Source organism: Pogoniulus pusillus, chromosome 24 (genome assembly GCF_015220805.1).
Source record: "Pogoniulus pusillus isolate bPogPus1 chromosome 24, bPogPus1.pri, whole genome shotgun sequence".
Classification (NCBI taxonomy): Eukaryota; Metazoa; Chordata; class Aves; order Piciformes; family Lybiidae; genus Pogoniulus; species Pogoniulus pusillus.
Window position 1 is genome coordinate 11,782,726 of NC_087287.1, and position 14,735 is coordinate 11,797,460.

Below are 14,735 nucleotides of genomic sequence, written 5' to 3' on the forward strand. Positions count from 1 at the left end.
TTTAAAAAACATTACCTAACATCTGTGTTGATTAAAAATTTTTAGAGGCAAAAAACATCCTTGCAGCCAAGAGTTGTAAGAACTGATTTTACTGTTAGCTAAGTGTGGAGAAGACATTAATTGCCGATTCTAAAAATCAGTTGGAAAGATGGGTCTGGGATTTCAGCAATTCCATGTACTGTTACAGGTAGAAATTCATCCCCTTCTGCACCATAGAGATTGCGGGAAAGAACAACGTGGGAACTGGTGTCAGGTTATGGGAGTAATTGCTGTTTGTGTAAAGCAGAAGAGTGAAGGTTTGTCAGTACTGTGCTTAACTGCACCAGCTTCTTTCTGGTGTTGCTCTAACCCTTGTATGTGCTTGTTTCTGCTTTTAATGTACCTGTAGGAAGTACTGTCTGGGACATGTTTGCTGATGTGACATTATGTAAATATGATTTAAAAGCCAAAATAAGTTACCGGTGGCTAAATAATAGTACAATTTCAAGTTAAGTATTTGTAATAGGTAGAGAACTTTGTGAGCACCTGCAATAAAACATAATTTTTAAAAACCCAACAAACCAAATGTTAGGATGAGTTGTCAGTCTCCAGATCTCATCTACAGTTAGGTTTCTGTGGAGGTACTTGTACAGCATTTACTCCTAGAACCACTTCTTTGCATGTATTTTCATATCTCATTTATAAGATAAATAAGGAGTAATGAGAATATTTCCAAACTTGGAAGTTTTTGATCCTGTGGTGATATCACAGGCAAAGAAATAGTTTAATTTCTCACATGTATGTTTGGTGAACTGAAAAGGAAAAGCAGCTTGCAGGTTTGCAGATCTTTATTTTCTCTTTTTAAAGTTCTGTCTCATAATGAAAAGCACCTGCTGCTTCTGCCTTTTATTGTCTGCATTGCAGTTTCAGTCAAGAGTTTTTATTTTAAAATGAATACTATATGTAAATATAGCTACTACATTCTGAAGCCATAAAGATGAACCTCTACAGTTTCTGTGTCTTACCTTCCATATTGCTTTTGTGACCACAGCCATAATAATAGAAATAGAGGTAATGGTGAGGATCATGTGAACTGTTTCAGTGGTGAAAGTAAAGTCATAGCACCTTCATGATAAATAACATCCTTCTTCAGCCCCCTTCCCCTCCCAATTAGGGAAAGAATTTCAATTGTGTAGTTGCAAATGATGGTACTTGAACAAAGCCTTCTTGGTATCTACATTATCTACCAAAGATGTAACTGTCAAGAAAGTGTGTTGAGTCTCCCAAAGACTATGGGTTGCCGGATACATACTTTTAAATTAACAGAGTTGTATAGAAAATAAGGCAAAGACTTCTCTTGCAACTGGATTTCTTAGGAAGAACTTTAAGGCAAATCCAATGGAAACAGTGTGACCTACTTAAATTAGCACTAGATAATTGTTTTAACACAGTTTATTGTTGGGACAGAGTGTAGGTACCAAGAGCAGTTACAGTGAGTATCCCAATCAGTTTGCTTAGAACTTTTTTTTATAGAGAGGTTTCAAGCTTATTGAAGTGATTGGACTAGAAGCCAGGCAGTATTCTGAAGGCTGCTTTATAATGAAGCACATTATCAAGGCTCTTTGAATAAAGTGAGTATTTCACAGAACAAAAATGGAGAGATTTAAAATTCATAGCTCTGAGAAGAAATCGACAGATGTAATCCACCTATCTCCGAAGTGTGCCAGCTTGATAAGAACTTCCATTAAAATAATGCTTACAATAACTGTTTCTGAGGAGGGATATTTTCTTGGAAGATAAGATATAATTTGGCTTTATGTAACAAGTTGATTAACTTGTTCTGGGTGAGAGGAAACCTAGAAGGTGATTGTCTGTAAACATAATTATGCAAAGCTGGTGTCATCTCAGCCTTGGAAGTTGTGTGGCCAAGGACTAATGTTGAGAGCTAATTAAAATAATGCAGCTTTACTAGAACATAATTTTCCTGGTTTTAGGAACTATCAGGGGCACAATATAATTACTTGGTATTTGGTATTTAAATGTATTGCCTTTATCTTGATGGCACCTAATGCTAGGGCATCTTGAGTGGTTTTAACATCAGTGTAGTATCAACTAGCATTAAAGGTTTGAAGTTACATCAGTTTCATAAAAACAGCTAATTACAGCTTCTCTCAAGCCAGTCTGAAGCACTGAAACTGATTTGGAGGCTGGTTTTAGTCCTTTTTCTATGTGTGGATGACCTGATGGGAGGAAATGATGGCAGTGAGGTAGGCGGTGTTCTGCTCTAAGCTGCTTCCCTCCCCTTTCTTTCTTTGCTTGGGCAGAAAGAGAGGAGTGAAGGTGTTAATGATTTTTTTTCAGCAAGTGAAGAGAGGACAAGCCTGGTCCTTTTTAATGGCTGTGCTTCGCTTTTGAATGCTTCAGGCTTTATCGTGAGAACGGTTAATGACTCACTGAAGCTGATGGTCTGTAAACAGTGCTATGAAAAAGTATTATTTTAGGTATGTATCAGTGTCCAGTCCTTAAAAAGATTGTAATGTTTCCTTTTTATTCCTGTCTTTCATGTACTAAATTCCTGAGATAATTCCAGGATTGTGTACTGGTCTCTTGTACTAACCCTTTGGAACTTTCCATCCTGTAATGTTAAATGTGTAGTATTTACTAAGTGCCATGTTTTCCAGAGCTTGATTTGTGATTGGAATACCTACCTGAAAGTTGAGTACCGTTATCTTAAATAATGAGGGCAGTGAATGTTGGATAATCCTGGCACATACTGTTAACACTGACTTTCAGTACATGAAAGATTCTGAAGAGTAGAATTGTTTCTTGGTATTGTGGATTTTGCCTTCAGATTGATTAATTCTTAACGAGGAGGATAAATATTTGCATTATTTCAGAAGTGCTTAAACAGATTTTATTACAAAAAATGAAAAATGGAAAATATTTGTAATACCTTGTGAAGAAATGAAATTTCATTAGCAATTAAAAGCCCAGTTGCAAATGAAATTATGCCTTAACTTGGAAATAACAGTTAAGTCATAGCTATTTTTGTCCAGCTTTTGCTCTGTATCCTTTGCATTTTTATCACTGTTATTCTTGGAAGAGGAGGAAAAAAGCTCTTCTAGTAAAGCACCTGAGGTTAGTCAGGTGTGTAAACAAATAATTTCACAGGCTTCAGAAGATTTATCAAAATATAGTTAGTAACTTCTATTTGGGGGTGTAAGTCAGGGTATGTTTTAAGGGAGTGTCCTGTGTATCTGCTCTGTTTTGCATAGAAATGCATCCCATACCCCTGAAGACCATATGGCTCCTGCTACCTTGCACATTGCCATTCCTAGTGCTTTTAGGTATTACATTTTCTTGTGTTCCCAGTACATCTCACTGTTATTTTAGAATTCTGTGCAGGCTGTTCAAATCTTAGTACTGCAACCAGCAATGTGTGTGACGTATAGTATCATTTCATGGTTGAATTTAATGTCTTCCATTTCAAGATAGTGTAGGATAATGGAAGTCATAGGAATGTAATAGATTGTAAAGAATTCCTTAGCATTAATTTTTATTCTGAGATAGAAGTGTCATACCAAAGAATATGCCAAAATTAAATGAAATATTTACACCAATGCAGAATGAGGAGTTGAAAGAGTTGACTGTGTAAAAAAACTGGTATGGAATACTTGCATTTCAGAGAGTTATTTGAGTCAGTAGTGCCAAATTGTCATTTAGAGGCACACGAATCGACCTAGCAAGTGAAAAAAAAATACTATGCAAATTAAATTTCTTGAGTGCAGCAAACAAATACAAGTATAATAAAAAGTGCCATCTGTCTAATTAAGTAAATTAAGTATTTCTTCAGGGAGGCAGCGATGACATAAACTTAATTAAAAGTATGCATACAAAGTTTCTGTCTTTTAACTAAGAAACACTCACCCTTCTTTTAGTAGTCCAGGTGTGTCTGTGAGGACAAGGCAGCTGGATGCAGTAGAGGTAACCCAGGAAGTGATGCTTGTGTTGTTTCTTTTGTTTAGTGCTCAGACGATAATTGTAAACAATTAATCTTGAACTGATCTAAGTACATAGGTCTCAAAATATTTTGTATAGTGTAAGGAATTAATTTGTTAACTTTCCTGCATCTGAACATATTTTTTTTTTCATCCTCATAATGACCTTCAGCTGGTTTTAATATGCTGGAGTTGATACTAAAAATACTTTATCAAAAATATTTCAGATTACTTGTAACAGTGGTATTAACTGAATGCAAGCCAGGTCTGGGTTAGAAGCCTTAATTAGGAAGGCTTATTTTGGAAGTGATTTCATTTGTCACCCTGACCTCAGGAATTCCTACACCCTACAGTTTCTTTTTAGTCTTGCTCTTTGGAAGCGTGGTGAATTACACAAATTTCCAACTTGAAAGTGAAATGACAGTGTTCCGTTTGCTTCTAGTTACAATGTGATTTGCACAGTGTACCAGACATTGTAGTTAGTTTTCCAGTAACAATTTTGAAGAGATGATTCTTATAGATAAGAATGTATCAGGGCTGTTAACCTAAAATCTGAGTTAGGAAGGATGCCATATGACAGCCCTCTGATGTAGAAGTCTTTGTCTGACTTTTCCTGAAGATCAAAACCAGATTAAGCCTTCCTTGTTTGCAGTCCTGCAAGATGTACATTATATACTCTGGAGCTTCTTCAGAGGCCAGCAAGCTGAAGATTGGGTGACATTAAACAGGCATCTGTGTAGTTTGTGTTAAAGAGTTGTGTTGAAAAGAGAAACTTGCGGTGTTCTGGTACTGTGAGTACATTGAGATTTGAATCATGATAGAGAGGAACCTACCTTCTAAATTTGAAGTAATTTTAACATTTTCTCACCATACAAGCATTCTGGCTTCTACATAGTGACTGTTCTTATTAAATCACTTCAGTCCAATTTATGTGCATCCCTCCTCTGTGAAATAATGGATTTCCTATTTGCTTTTAGCAAAAGTTTGTGTCTTTAAAGATTATTTGGCTGACAATTTGTTTTTATTCAATCGATTTGGTATGGTTCAGTATTTTTGTGGCAGTAAATACTTTATCCAGTATAATTAATTTAAAGTAAATTGGTCCCGTTTCAGGCTCTGCTTTATTTCTTTAATGTAAGAAGATTTGTGTCTTCAGGAAGAATTTAGTGGTTTAGAAGAGAGAGCTATGTCAGATTTAAGAATATGGAATTACTTTATGCAGTGAGAGAATGTAATCTGATTCTCTGGTTTTGTTGGAACTGAAATGTAGAATACCTGCTAATCCCACAGCACACAAGATTTATACTGTTGTGTTTACAAGTGCAGCAAGCAGAAAATGAAACAACTGCTCCCAGATGGTCTTTGAAGATAGTACCTGGTAACATGATATTGCCCTCAAAACTCTTTGCTCTGTAGAACTGTTTTGAAAAAATGTGTGTAAATAGGTCAAATTGGTGAACTTCTCTTTATGAGGAAGTAGGTGGGATTGTGGTTTGGTTTGGGTTTATTTAGGATTTTGGGGTTTTGCTTTATTTTGTTTGAGTTCTCCTTCTAGCCAATTATGTTGCTGGTGTGGGGTCATAGCCTTACAGCTGGTGGCACTAGATTTCAGCTGTTCTGCATCAGAGAACTAGACTTGACCCGAGACATTTCAGCATATTGCGGTTGGCAGCCCTCATGATTTGCACAGGCTGTAAAGCTGGTAGGAATCAGTGTTTACTCCTTCAGTCACCGCCTTTGAAAGCCAGTGTGAGGCCAGTGCCAGGCCAGCCAGACTCCAGTGCTGAAATGATGTGTCACTACTGCCGCCTGTGCTGTGGCTTGTGAACCTCTTGCCTTCCAGCAGCAGTGTCCTTCTTCTAGTCTATTGGCAGGTGAGATTGCTGGCAGTGAGTGTGTGACCTGGTGATATAGAATCAACCAGTTTGGAAGAGACCTCCAAGATCACACTGTTCCTGATACAGGTCAGGATGCCATTGGCTCTCCTGGCTACCTGGGCACACTGCTGGCTCATGTTCAGCTACTATCTACCAGTACCCTAAGGTCTCTTTCTGCCTGGCTGCTCTCCAGCCACTCTGTCCCGAGCCTGTAGCGCTGCTTTGTTTTCTGTAAAGGTCATTGGAATGATGTAGAGTGAACCTGGCTGTAGAAGGTAGCATTTCTTGCTGGCAGTGAGGTTGCAGTCATTTCCCCCAAGGGTACCTGGCTTGGAACCCAGAGAAGCGCAGCACAGACTGTTCTGTGTGTAGGACAGAGTAACTCCTGTTGCCCTACTGTGGACTGCCCGTAGCGATCAGGTCGTTTTGTAAGTTAGTTTCCAATGCAAGTTCCTTGTGGCTGATTGTTTCAGATGGAACTGCAGTTTAAGAGGAAGGCAAAATTTTGAGGAGAGTACTTCCCTCCTCCTGTCTGTGTCATTTTTTGTTGGCTTTATGCTTGTGGGGTTTCATGACTTGCAGTTGGCTAACTTAAAGCTTAGATAATCCTCTTCTGCCCCAAAAGATATTCTGACATTTTATTGTTGACAATTTATTCTTACCCATTCTGCAAATTGTCCTTAAACTAATTTAGGCAACTGTAGGGCAGAATGACCTGGTTGAGAAGATAGTACCTGGTTACCTACCAACTTCATAGTGACTGTAATTTTGTAGGCAGGCAGGTTTACTGCTCTAGTTCAGCATGACAGGTTACCTTGGTGACAGGATGCCAACTGTGCTTAAATGCTCATGAATCATTTGAGAGCCTTTGGCCACAATAAAGAGTTGTTGAGCTTCTGCTTGAACACTTACTATCCAGGAAAGAAACATGCTTTGGTTATCTGACATCTAGATGAAGATTGCAGTTTATTAATCTCAAGTCCAGTACGTACGTACTTCCTGTGTTTGCTATTGTGGAGCATTGGTGAGAGCCATTAAGAATTCATGGATGACTGTTGAAACTTCTGGTGGTAGAGGTTATCTGAAATCTAGAATAATGGCCGTTTTGACTCCATGCTCCCTAAGTAGCTTATTTTGGTCTATAAGCTTTAGGTTCTTGTTCACAGTTGCTTAGTTGCCTGTCCCACTGTCTATATTCAGGATGAACCCTTGAAAAGGAGTTCTGTTTCTCATGTAAAAGTCTCTGAAGGTGCCATGTGTGAGGAGTGATGAAACTGTGGTGTAGAGCACAGTGTTGCACAGGTGGTGATCATGCCAGTGACGTTGATATCTCTGAAAAAAGCATGGAATGAAACAGAATTGTTTATTTTCATGTGTGTCATCTTAAGGTTAAACTTGTGAATGCAGAAATGTCTGTGCCTAAAATAAAATTTGCTGCTATATGTTGCAGTTACTTTCCTTCTTCAGTTCTTGAAGGACAAATTCTTAATGGGAATAAGTTCCTCAAATTTTAGGTGCTTTATATTTCAAGGCCCTCATTAATTCTACTTTATAGAGTCACAGCAGCCTTCCCAGCCTGCATGGTCACAGTGGAGAGTGCATCAATGTTTTCTCTTGCCTTTCTGAAGAATTTCACGTGGTTTGCAAGTTGCTTTCAAGGACCCTTTTTGCCACTTGGGTGTTGCAGAGGCAGCTGGAAGACAGGTTCTGTGTAACTGTTGCATGTTTTCATAGCTGGAAAACAAGGTTAGGAAATGCTTTTTTCCCTTGTCAAAGTGTATACAAGTAAATAGGTAAGTGTTGTGCCACAGAGAGGCTTCCCTGAAGTGAAAGGAAGACTGACAAAGTATAGCTTTATAGGTTTATATTCCCATGCTCTTGTTTGCATCCTAAAGTGGACTCTTTTAACTGCTGTACAGAATAGCTATGTTCCGTAGTGAGTACTAAGCTCCACCTCAGTTCAAGACCAGGTTGGACAAGGCCTTGAGGTAGATGAGTGGTGTCCCTGCTCATGGCAGGTTGGTCGCAGTAGATGATCTTTGAAGTTCCTCCCAATCGGGGCCATTCTGTGATTGTGTGATTTTAATAGAAGTCAGAATGCAGCCATCTTCATGTGCTGCCTGTTTTCATTCAGAATTTGCTTATATTCTTTTTCATTAGATAACCTACCTGAAAACAACAACTAGCCTCCTTATTTTGCACCTGCTGATGTGACAGTTTTCTTCAGAAACTAGGCTGAAAAAGAAAAAAAAAACCCAAACACAGCACTTTAATTCAGTTGTTTGACCAACAAGTTTAGAAGTGCAGGAATTGGACCTGCTGATCTGCGTCAGAAAAGGGTGAAAAACATCCTATGGCAGCTAAATCCCATCACTTACACAGATGCTTGCTGACAAGTTCTGGTGTTGTGTTCAAGTTTTCTTTCCTTGCAGTACTTTACTTTTATCACATTTGGGTTTGGTTTTGGTTTTCCCTATATAACTATCCAGTTAGACAATTCTCAATGAGTCTTGGCTTTTCAGTGGTAATGTCCTTCAGTTTTAAATTTACCATTGTTCATAAGTGTTTTAAATATTTCACTATTACTGAGGTTTGTACAGAAAGGAAGAAAGACTTTCCATTATATCCTCTTAAGTATTGCTCATTATATTGAATATCTTTGTAATATTTCCATTGTAAGTTACACTGTTGTCTTCAAACTTCATGTAATGGCTTTTCCTATGTTTTCTGCAATCTTTTCTTTCTTCTGTTTTAATATCTAATATATTAACAGGCAGGGAATATATCAAACACTTCATATGCGAGTAAATTTATAGTATTGATGTTACAATAATTTCTGTGTGGCACATCATTCTATTTTTATGGATACAGAACATTTTATATGCATTTTGATCTATAACTGTCTACAACGTGCCTGCTTTCAATTCTCCATTTGGTGAAGTTTGTTTAGATTCCAGTGATGAGAGTATTTTCTGTTTCTTTTTCAGTCTGCCTTTTTAGTTTAAATAAATCTTTCATTAGTTTACTAAGGATGCTCCTGGTTTGAGATACCTGAAAGTATTGATGAGTTTGCTCTTCTCCAGCCTTTCAGCCTGTCCTTGCATTCTGAAGTGCAGTCACACCTCAGTTAAGTATGGCACACTTTTCAAGTAACAGCATTAAAAGCTGTAACAGTAACAGGTCACTGTAAATCCTGGAACACACAGTATCTGTGCTTCGAACTAACTTCCTTTGTTTAATTTTGTTCCAGCAAAGTGGCTATGCCAAACAATGCCAATGTGGTTATTTTAAAGTAAGTTTGTTGGCACTAAACCAGGGAAGTAAAATTCAAACAAACATGATTGTATTTGAAACTAAAGCCACTGTCTCTTTTATTGAAGGTGGTGTTTGGCAAGTAGGTCTGGGTCCCAGAAGTAGTGTTGTGCTGTAATCAAGCCTGCATGTGGAAGGAAATAAAAGGGGCACTTGGTAAATGTTGGGTGTCATTGTGTGGAGACTTTTTTGTTTTTTAACCAGACTTTCCCTTCCCCCTTCTCTCTGTTGTGTCACACTTTCCCTTCCTATTTCCAAATCACTGAGCTGGTATGGTGCCTGCCAGTGAACACTTCTGTGAAGATCATCTAACATTCAGTTTTTGCCTGCCTGTTGTCATCTTGCTTATCCCTATCTTTAAATGCTATGTAATGTGGTCCACCTGTTTAAAAATTGTATGGTTTCCACCATGGTTTAAAATTTAAATGGCTTTTATATTTAAATTGACAATTTGGGGCAATAAGGCTTCTGTTTTGTTAGAGCTAGGAGCAGGAAACAAATAGAAAGCTTTATTCTGAATATTCCCACACATTTTTCCTTCTAATGATACAGCTGTTTTATCCCTTCATAAATCTTTAATCAGAGGATTTCAATACTTAATTACCAAAAAAACCTATCTCAACTTCACCTCACATCATTCCTTTGCTGTCAGCCAGTATTTTCCTTATTATGTGGATAATCTGGGCATTAAGGGACTAAGTGAATTTTGCAAAATGGCATGGTGAGCCACTGGCAGCCTCTGAGACTCATGGTTTGTAAGCCTCTAATCTGCTGACTGGACACTAACATTCTTTTTGGCTGGTGAATCAAACGGAAACACCCTAAATCCTGGTTGGGATGGAGAAGAATTATTCCAAGACGAGAATTGCTGCATAATTGTGTTAAGGCCATGATTGCCAGTGTCAAGGAGACACCAAATGAAAACTAAGTAAATACACAGGATAGAAATGGAAGTGCTTTTAGGCATGAGTGCAGCGGGACCTTGACCGCCTGTACAGATGGGTAGAGGCCAATGGGATGGGGTTCAATAGCTCAAAGTGCAGGGTGCTGCACTTTGGCCACAACAACCCCATGCGGAGATACAGGCTGGGGTCGGAGTGGCTGGAGAGCAGCCAGACAGAGAGGGATCTGGGGGTACTGATTGATACCCGCCTGAACATGAGCCAGCAGTGTGCCCAGGTGGCCAAGAGAGCCAGTGGCATCCTGGCCTGCATCAGGAGTGGTGTGGTCAGCAGGAGCAGGGAGGTCATTCTGCCCCTGTACTCTGCACTGGTCAGACCACACCTCGAGTACTGCGTTCAGTTCTGGGCCCCCCAGTTTAGGAAGGACATTGAGATGCTTGAGCGTGTCCAGAGAAGGGCGACGAGGCTGGTGAGAGGCCTCGAGCACAAGCCCTACGAGGAGAGGCTTAGGGAGCTGGGGTTGTTTAGCCTGGAGAAGAGGAGGCTCAGGGGTGACCTTATTGCTGTCTACAACTACCTGAAGGGTGGTTGTGACCAGGAGGAGGTTGCTCTCTTCTCTCAGGTGGCCAGCTCCAGAACAAGAGGACACAGCCTCAGGCTGCGCCAGGGGAAATTTCGGCTCGAGGTGAGGAGAAAGTTCTTCACTGAGAGAGTCATTGGGCACTGGAATGGGCTGCCTGGGGAGGTGGTGGAGTCGTCGTCCCTGGGGCAGTTCAAGGCAAGGTTGGATGTGGCACTTGGTGCCATGGTCTAGCCTTGGGCACTGTGGTAAAGGGTTGGACTTGATGATCTGTGAGGTCTCTTCCAACCTTGGTGATACTGTGATACTGTGATACTGTGAAGATGACTCACGGGGTCCAACACAGCAGTGCAGCAGAAGAGCTTACATAGTCTTCAGCAGCTGTGGCAGAATGAGAGAAACCTGACCATGCTTATCATAACTGCCCTGGTTAGGCAACAGTGCAGGGTGGCCTCCTTGAGTTTTCTCTTGCTCTCACATACACAAGACTTTTTTTGCTGTTAATCTGCATGATTTTTGGGAGTTGTGGGTTTTGAAATTAATGCTCCATACTAGACATGAGAGAAATTATGCTTCTAAAAGCAGCTTTTTACAGTCTGTCTGTAAAAATTCAGCTGATGCCACAAGATCATTTGTACTTGAATTGCATTTTCAAGCTTTTTTCTTTATAGCCAGGAGAGGTATAAAAAATTCTGCAAAATGATGTGCCTAGAAGCCTGTTTGTTTTTCAGACACAACAGTTAGACAAATAAACCCCCCACTTCTCTGAGCAAACTATGCTCTCTTTGTGTTATCTTATTATTTTTGTAGGACTTCAGAATTTGGTGCTGGATGCAGTGACCTGTGGTATCTGCATTTCATCCTGTGTGCAAGTGTACATTCCATTTATTGTGTAAAATGACCTGCCATTCCTTAAACTGTAAATGGTGGGAACAGTCAAATACTTAACTGAGCTCTGTGTGAGACTGTGCACAGCTAATTAATAATTATTCCCATTCTTTGCAGGACCAAACCATTATTGTGTATCCTGTGAGTGTTTAGGGATTTCATGTCCAGTTAAAAGGTTGTGTCACATTTCACAAATACATCACTCTTTTTTTACACATTGAAAAACAGGCAGTGTAAAATTAAACATTTCACTGAGACCAGATTTAGTTTTAAACTTAAGCTAGAAGAACAAGCTCCTATTCTTTCAAGTCAGACTTTAAAAGGTTTTGTACTAGTTCCCTAATTGCTGAGGTGTTGGTTATGAAGTTGTGATAAAGCAAGTGAAACTTATTCAGTCTTCTACCAAAACTGTGAAACAAAACAAAATGGTAAGAGTAAATAACATATGATGGGGTAGAAATATTAAAGCAAACATTTTAATATCTGTGGGAAATAATGAAATAGTAATTAAATCAGATTCAAATACTATTTTGCTTAAACTAAGCAGGTTTTCACATAAGGGCATTGTAGATCTTCTGTACTCTTAAGAGTAGTGTAGGTAGATAATCATTTAAGTCTGTTTGACATTAGTCATGCCACTGGGTTATACTGTGGCTACTCGATACTTCCTGCTTTCCAGTTGAGGAAGGCATGCCCAAATGAACTTTCACTTAACTTACCCTTGTACTGTATATCAAAAGAAACCTCTCGCTTTTGATATTTCTTTGATTAAAGCTGTAGTCAAGTACTGCAAGAATGCACACACACAGTTTAATTTCTGTATTCAGCGGCTATAATGCTGTGGTTTAAGATTCCATCTCCTCCCCTTCCCTCTTGCTTTCCCATAGTCGAGAGTGTAGAGTGACAGGATTCTTTTGTAGCAGGGGAAAACTCCATGTGATTTTTCATTCTACGGTATGCGGTGCAATCTGCTGTTGCTTATAAAACAACAGTATGCACTGTACGTTCAGCTGGAAATTGTCAAGGATTTCTTTGTCACTAAATTCAAGGTCAGGGCTCTCGTGCGTTTTGAAGGAAATGGTGTTTCACCTGCAGTCTGGATCTTCATTAGCTGATAGGAGGGATTTGCAGCATTGGCAATAAGTTGTGCTGCTGGCTGGCTGGCTGCCAGAGCAGGCTGCTGTCTAAGGCAGCAGGTCTCTGCCTTTCGCCAGCTGAAAGGCACCGCGCTAGCAAGAAGAATGTGCTGCAGGATTTTATGTCGAGTCAAACCCCACGGGCTGGCCTTGCTTTACTGAAACAGTTGCATGTTTATGATTCTCTAGTATGTGATGTCATGAGGGTGTTGTCTTTTAGGAATTTCACTACTGAGGAAGCAGGTTGAAATGCAGGCAGAATCTTCAAGACCTTCAAACATGCACTTGGTTTCTTTTTAGTTAGCTTTGAACCGACCTACAGATGGATACAGACATAGCTGTTGTTTTGGTGAGGAATTAACATATGGAATATAGAGGCGATTTAAGTGGATACAATACCTGAAGGCAATGTCGAGTCAGTCTGGATTTCCAAACTCTGTTTCTCTGCCGGGATACCCATTCTACCAGGTGTCATGCAGGTATAGCATGTTTTAAGTTCTGTCTTTTAATGCACTTGTATATGGAGCTGTAGCATGATGCTTGTATTAACAGGTTTTTTTTTTTTTTGTTTTGTTTCCATTTCTTTGTCCTCTGAAAAAAAAAATCTAAAATTGGAGAATTAGCTGAGAAATTAGAATGTTTTCTGCTTGACTTGATAAATAGATTGGCATTTATTTAAAGCAAATACATTTTATTTCTAAATGTACTAAGTATTTTTAGTTTTTCTAACTGGAAAAAAAGAAGTTGTAACCTTGGAGATTTTTTTTTTTTTAAGTGAGTTATGTATTGAGATATTTCAGTCATTTATTAGGAACCAACTATCTACAGTGTTGAGAAATGTAGATTGTACAGATATCTAGAATGATGAATAACTTCAGTTTTTCCATGCAGAATTGCATAAGATAAATAACCAAAAATACTTACTCTTACTGTGCTTATAAGACCATCCTCCAAAATGTGCCCATGTGGAAAGGTGATAAATGCTAGTGTTGTGGTGAAGCTTCTTGTTGTTTTATCTCTTTGACTCAAGAGTCCTGTTTCACTAAAAATCCTTACTTCTGAGAGTGCAGTATAACAGTTTTCTAGTGAATGGGCTGGATTCTAACCATGAAATTACTGTTCCTGCTGTGGCAGACTGTAATATTGCATAATAATTAGAGGGAATCTGCTACAATACTTCTTTGGCTGAAAGATCTCAGGTTTCTGGCACACCTTAATAAAGGAATGTAATCTCTGTTTATTGTGTCTAAATCTGAAGTCCTTGCTTTTCCTGCTGCAATGACGGCAGAGGGAGGGGAAAATCAGAGTTGGAACAGGAGTTTTGTGCTATTACTCATCTTTCTGTAACACATTTGAAAGAGCAGAATAAAAGAATAAATTCATTACTAACATGTTCATGTCCAGAGAATGAACGTGACAAATGATCTTCATCAACTGTGTCAATATACAGTTGGATTGGGTTAGTTTTGTAAGGCTGCAGTGATAGTTGTTGTGAATAGAAACAAAAATGATTCTACATAGTGTTCAGTTAACCATTTCCCTGTGTGTTTCTTGAAATAGATTCCTGGCACATTTGTATCTCTGTAGCACTACTAGGCTGGCTGAGCAAAGGTACCAGTGAAGTTTCATTGAAACCGGAGTTAGTCATTTAGAGGTCAATCACAATGATTGCTCATATTTGTTGTGGCCTACCTTGGAGTATGCTGAAATCTAGCAGGTTTTCTCCTTTTTTCTGGTAACAGGCATGAAAAAGTTGGAAATGAAAGATAATGGAAGTTCAGTAAATGACAGCTAATGTAAAATCATTCTGTGCCCCTAAAGTATGTTAGGTGCTTCATCAAATGCACGCTTTTTGTGCTCCTCCTTAAAATCAAGATGCCCAGAGCCTGTCGCTCAAGTCCTTGGTTTCCACAGTGACCTTCTGGACAGAATGAAGGTCTTGTGAGTGAGTTCTAAGACATAGTATTCTAGAGTGGTTTGGGTTGAAAGAGGGGACATTTAAAGGTCATTAAGTCCAATCTTTCTGCTGTGAGCAGGAACAAGTCATCATCTTTGTGTCGTAA

General features: G+C 39.1%; 1 protein-coding gene across 10 annotated transcripts in view; it reads left to right on the plus strand.

The window, feature by feature from the left end:
* PLEKHA7 (pleckstrin homology domain containing A7) overlaps positions 1-14,735 on the plus strand; it is a 137,233-nt gene that overhangs the window by 34,981 nt on the left and 87,517 nt on the right. Inside the window, exon 1 of one of the 10 annotated variants that reach the window (XM_064163621.1) lies at positions 12,903-13,151. The exons of the other annotated variants lie outside the window; for them this stretch is intronic. Within the exon in view, the coding sequence (XP_064019691.1) occupies positions 13,081-13,151 (71 nt within the window). The 5' untranslated portion in view covers positions 12,903-13,080. Of the gene's footprint in view, positions 1-12,902; positions 13,152-14,735 lie in introns of those variants that run through there. 10 annotated transcript variants of the gene reach the window in all.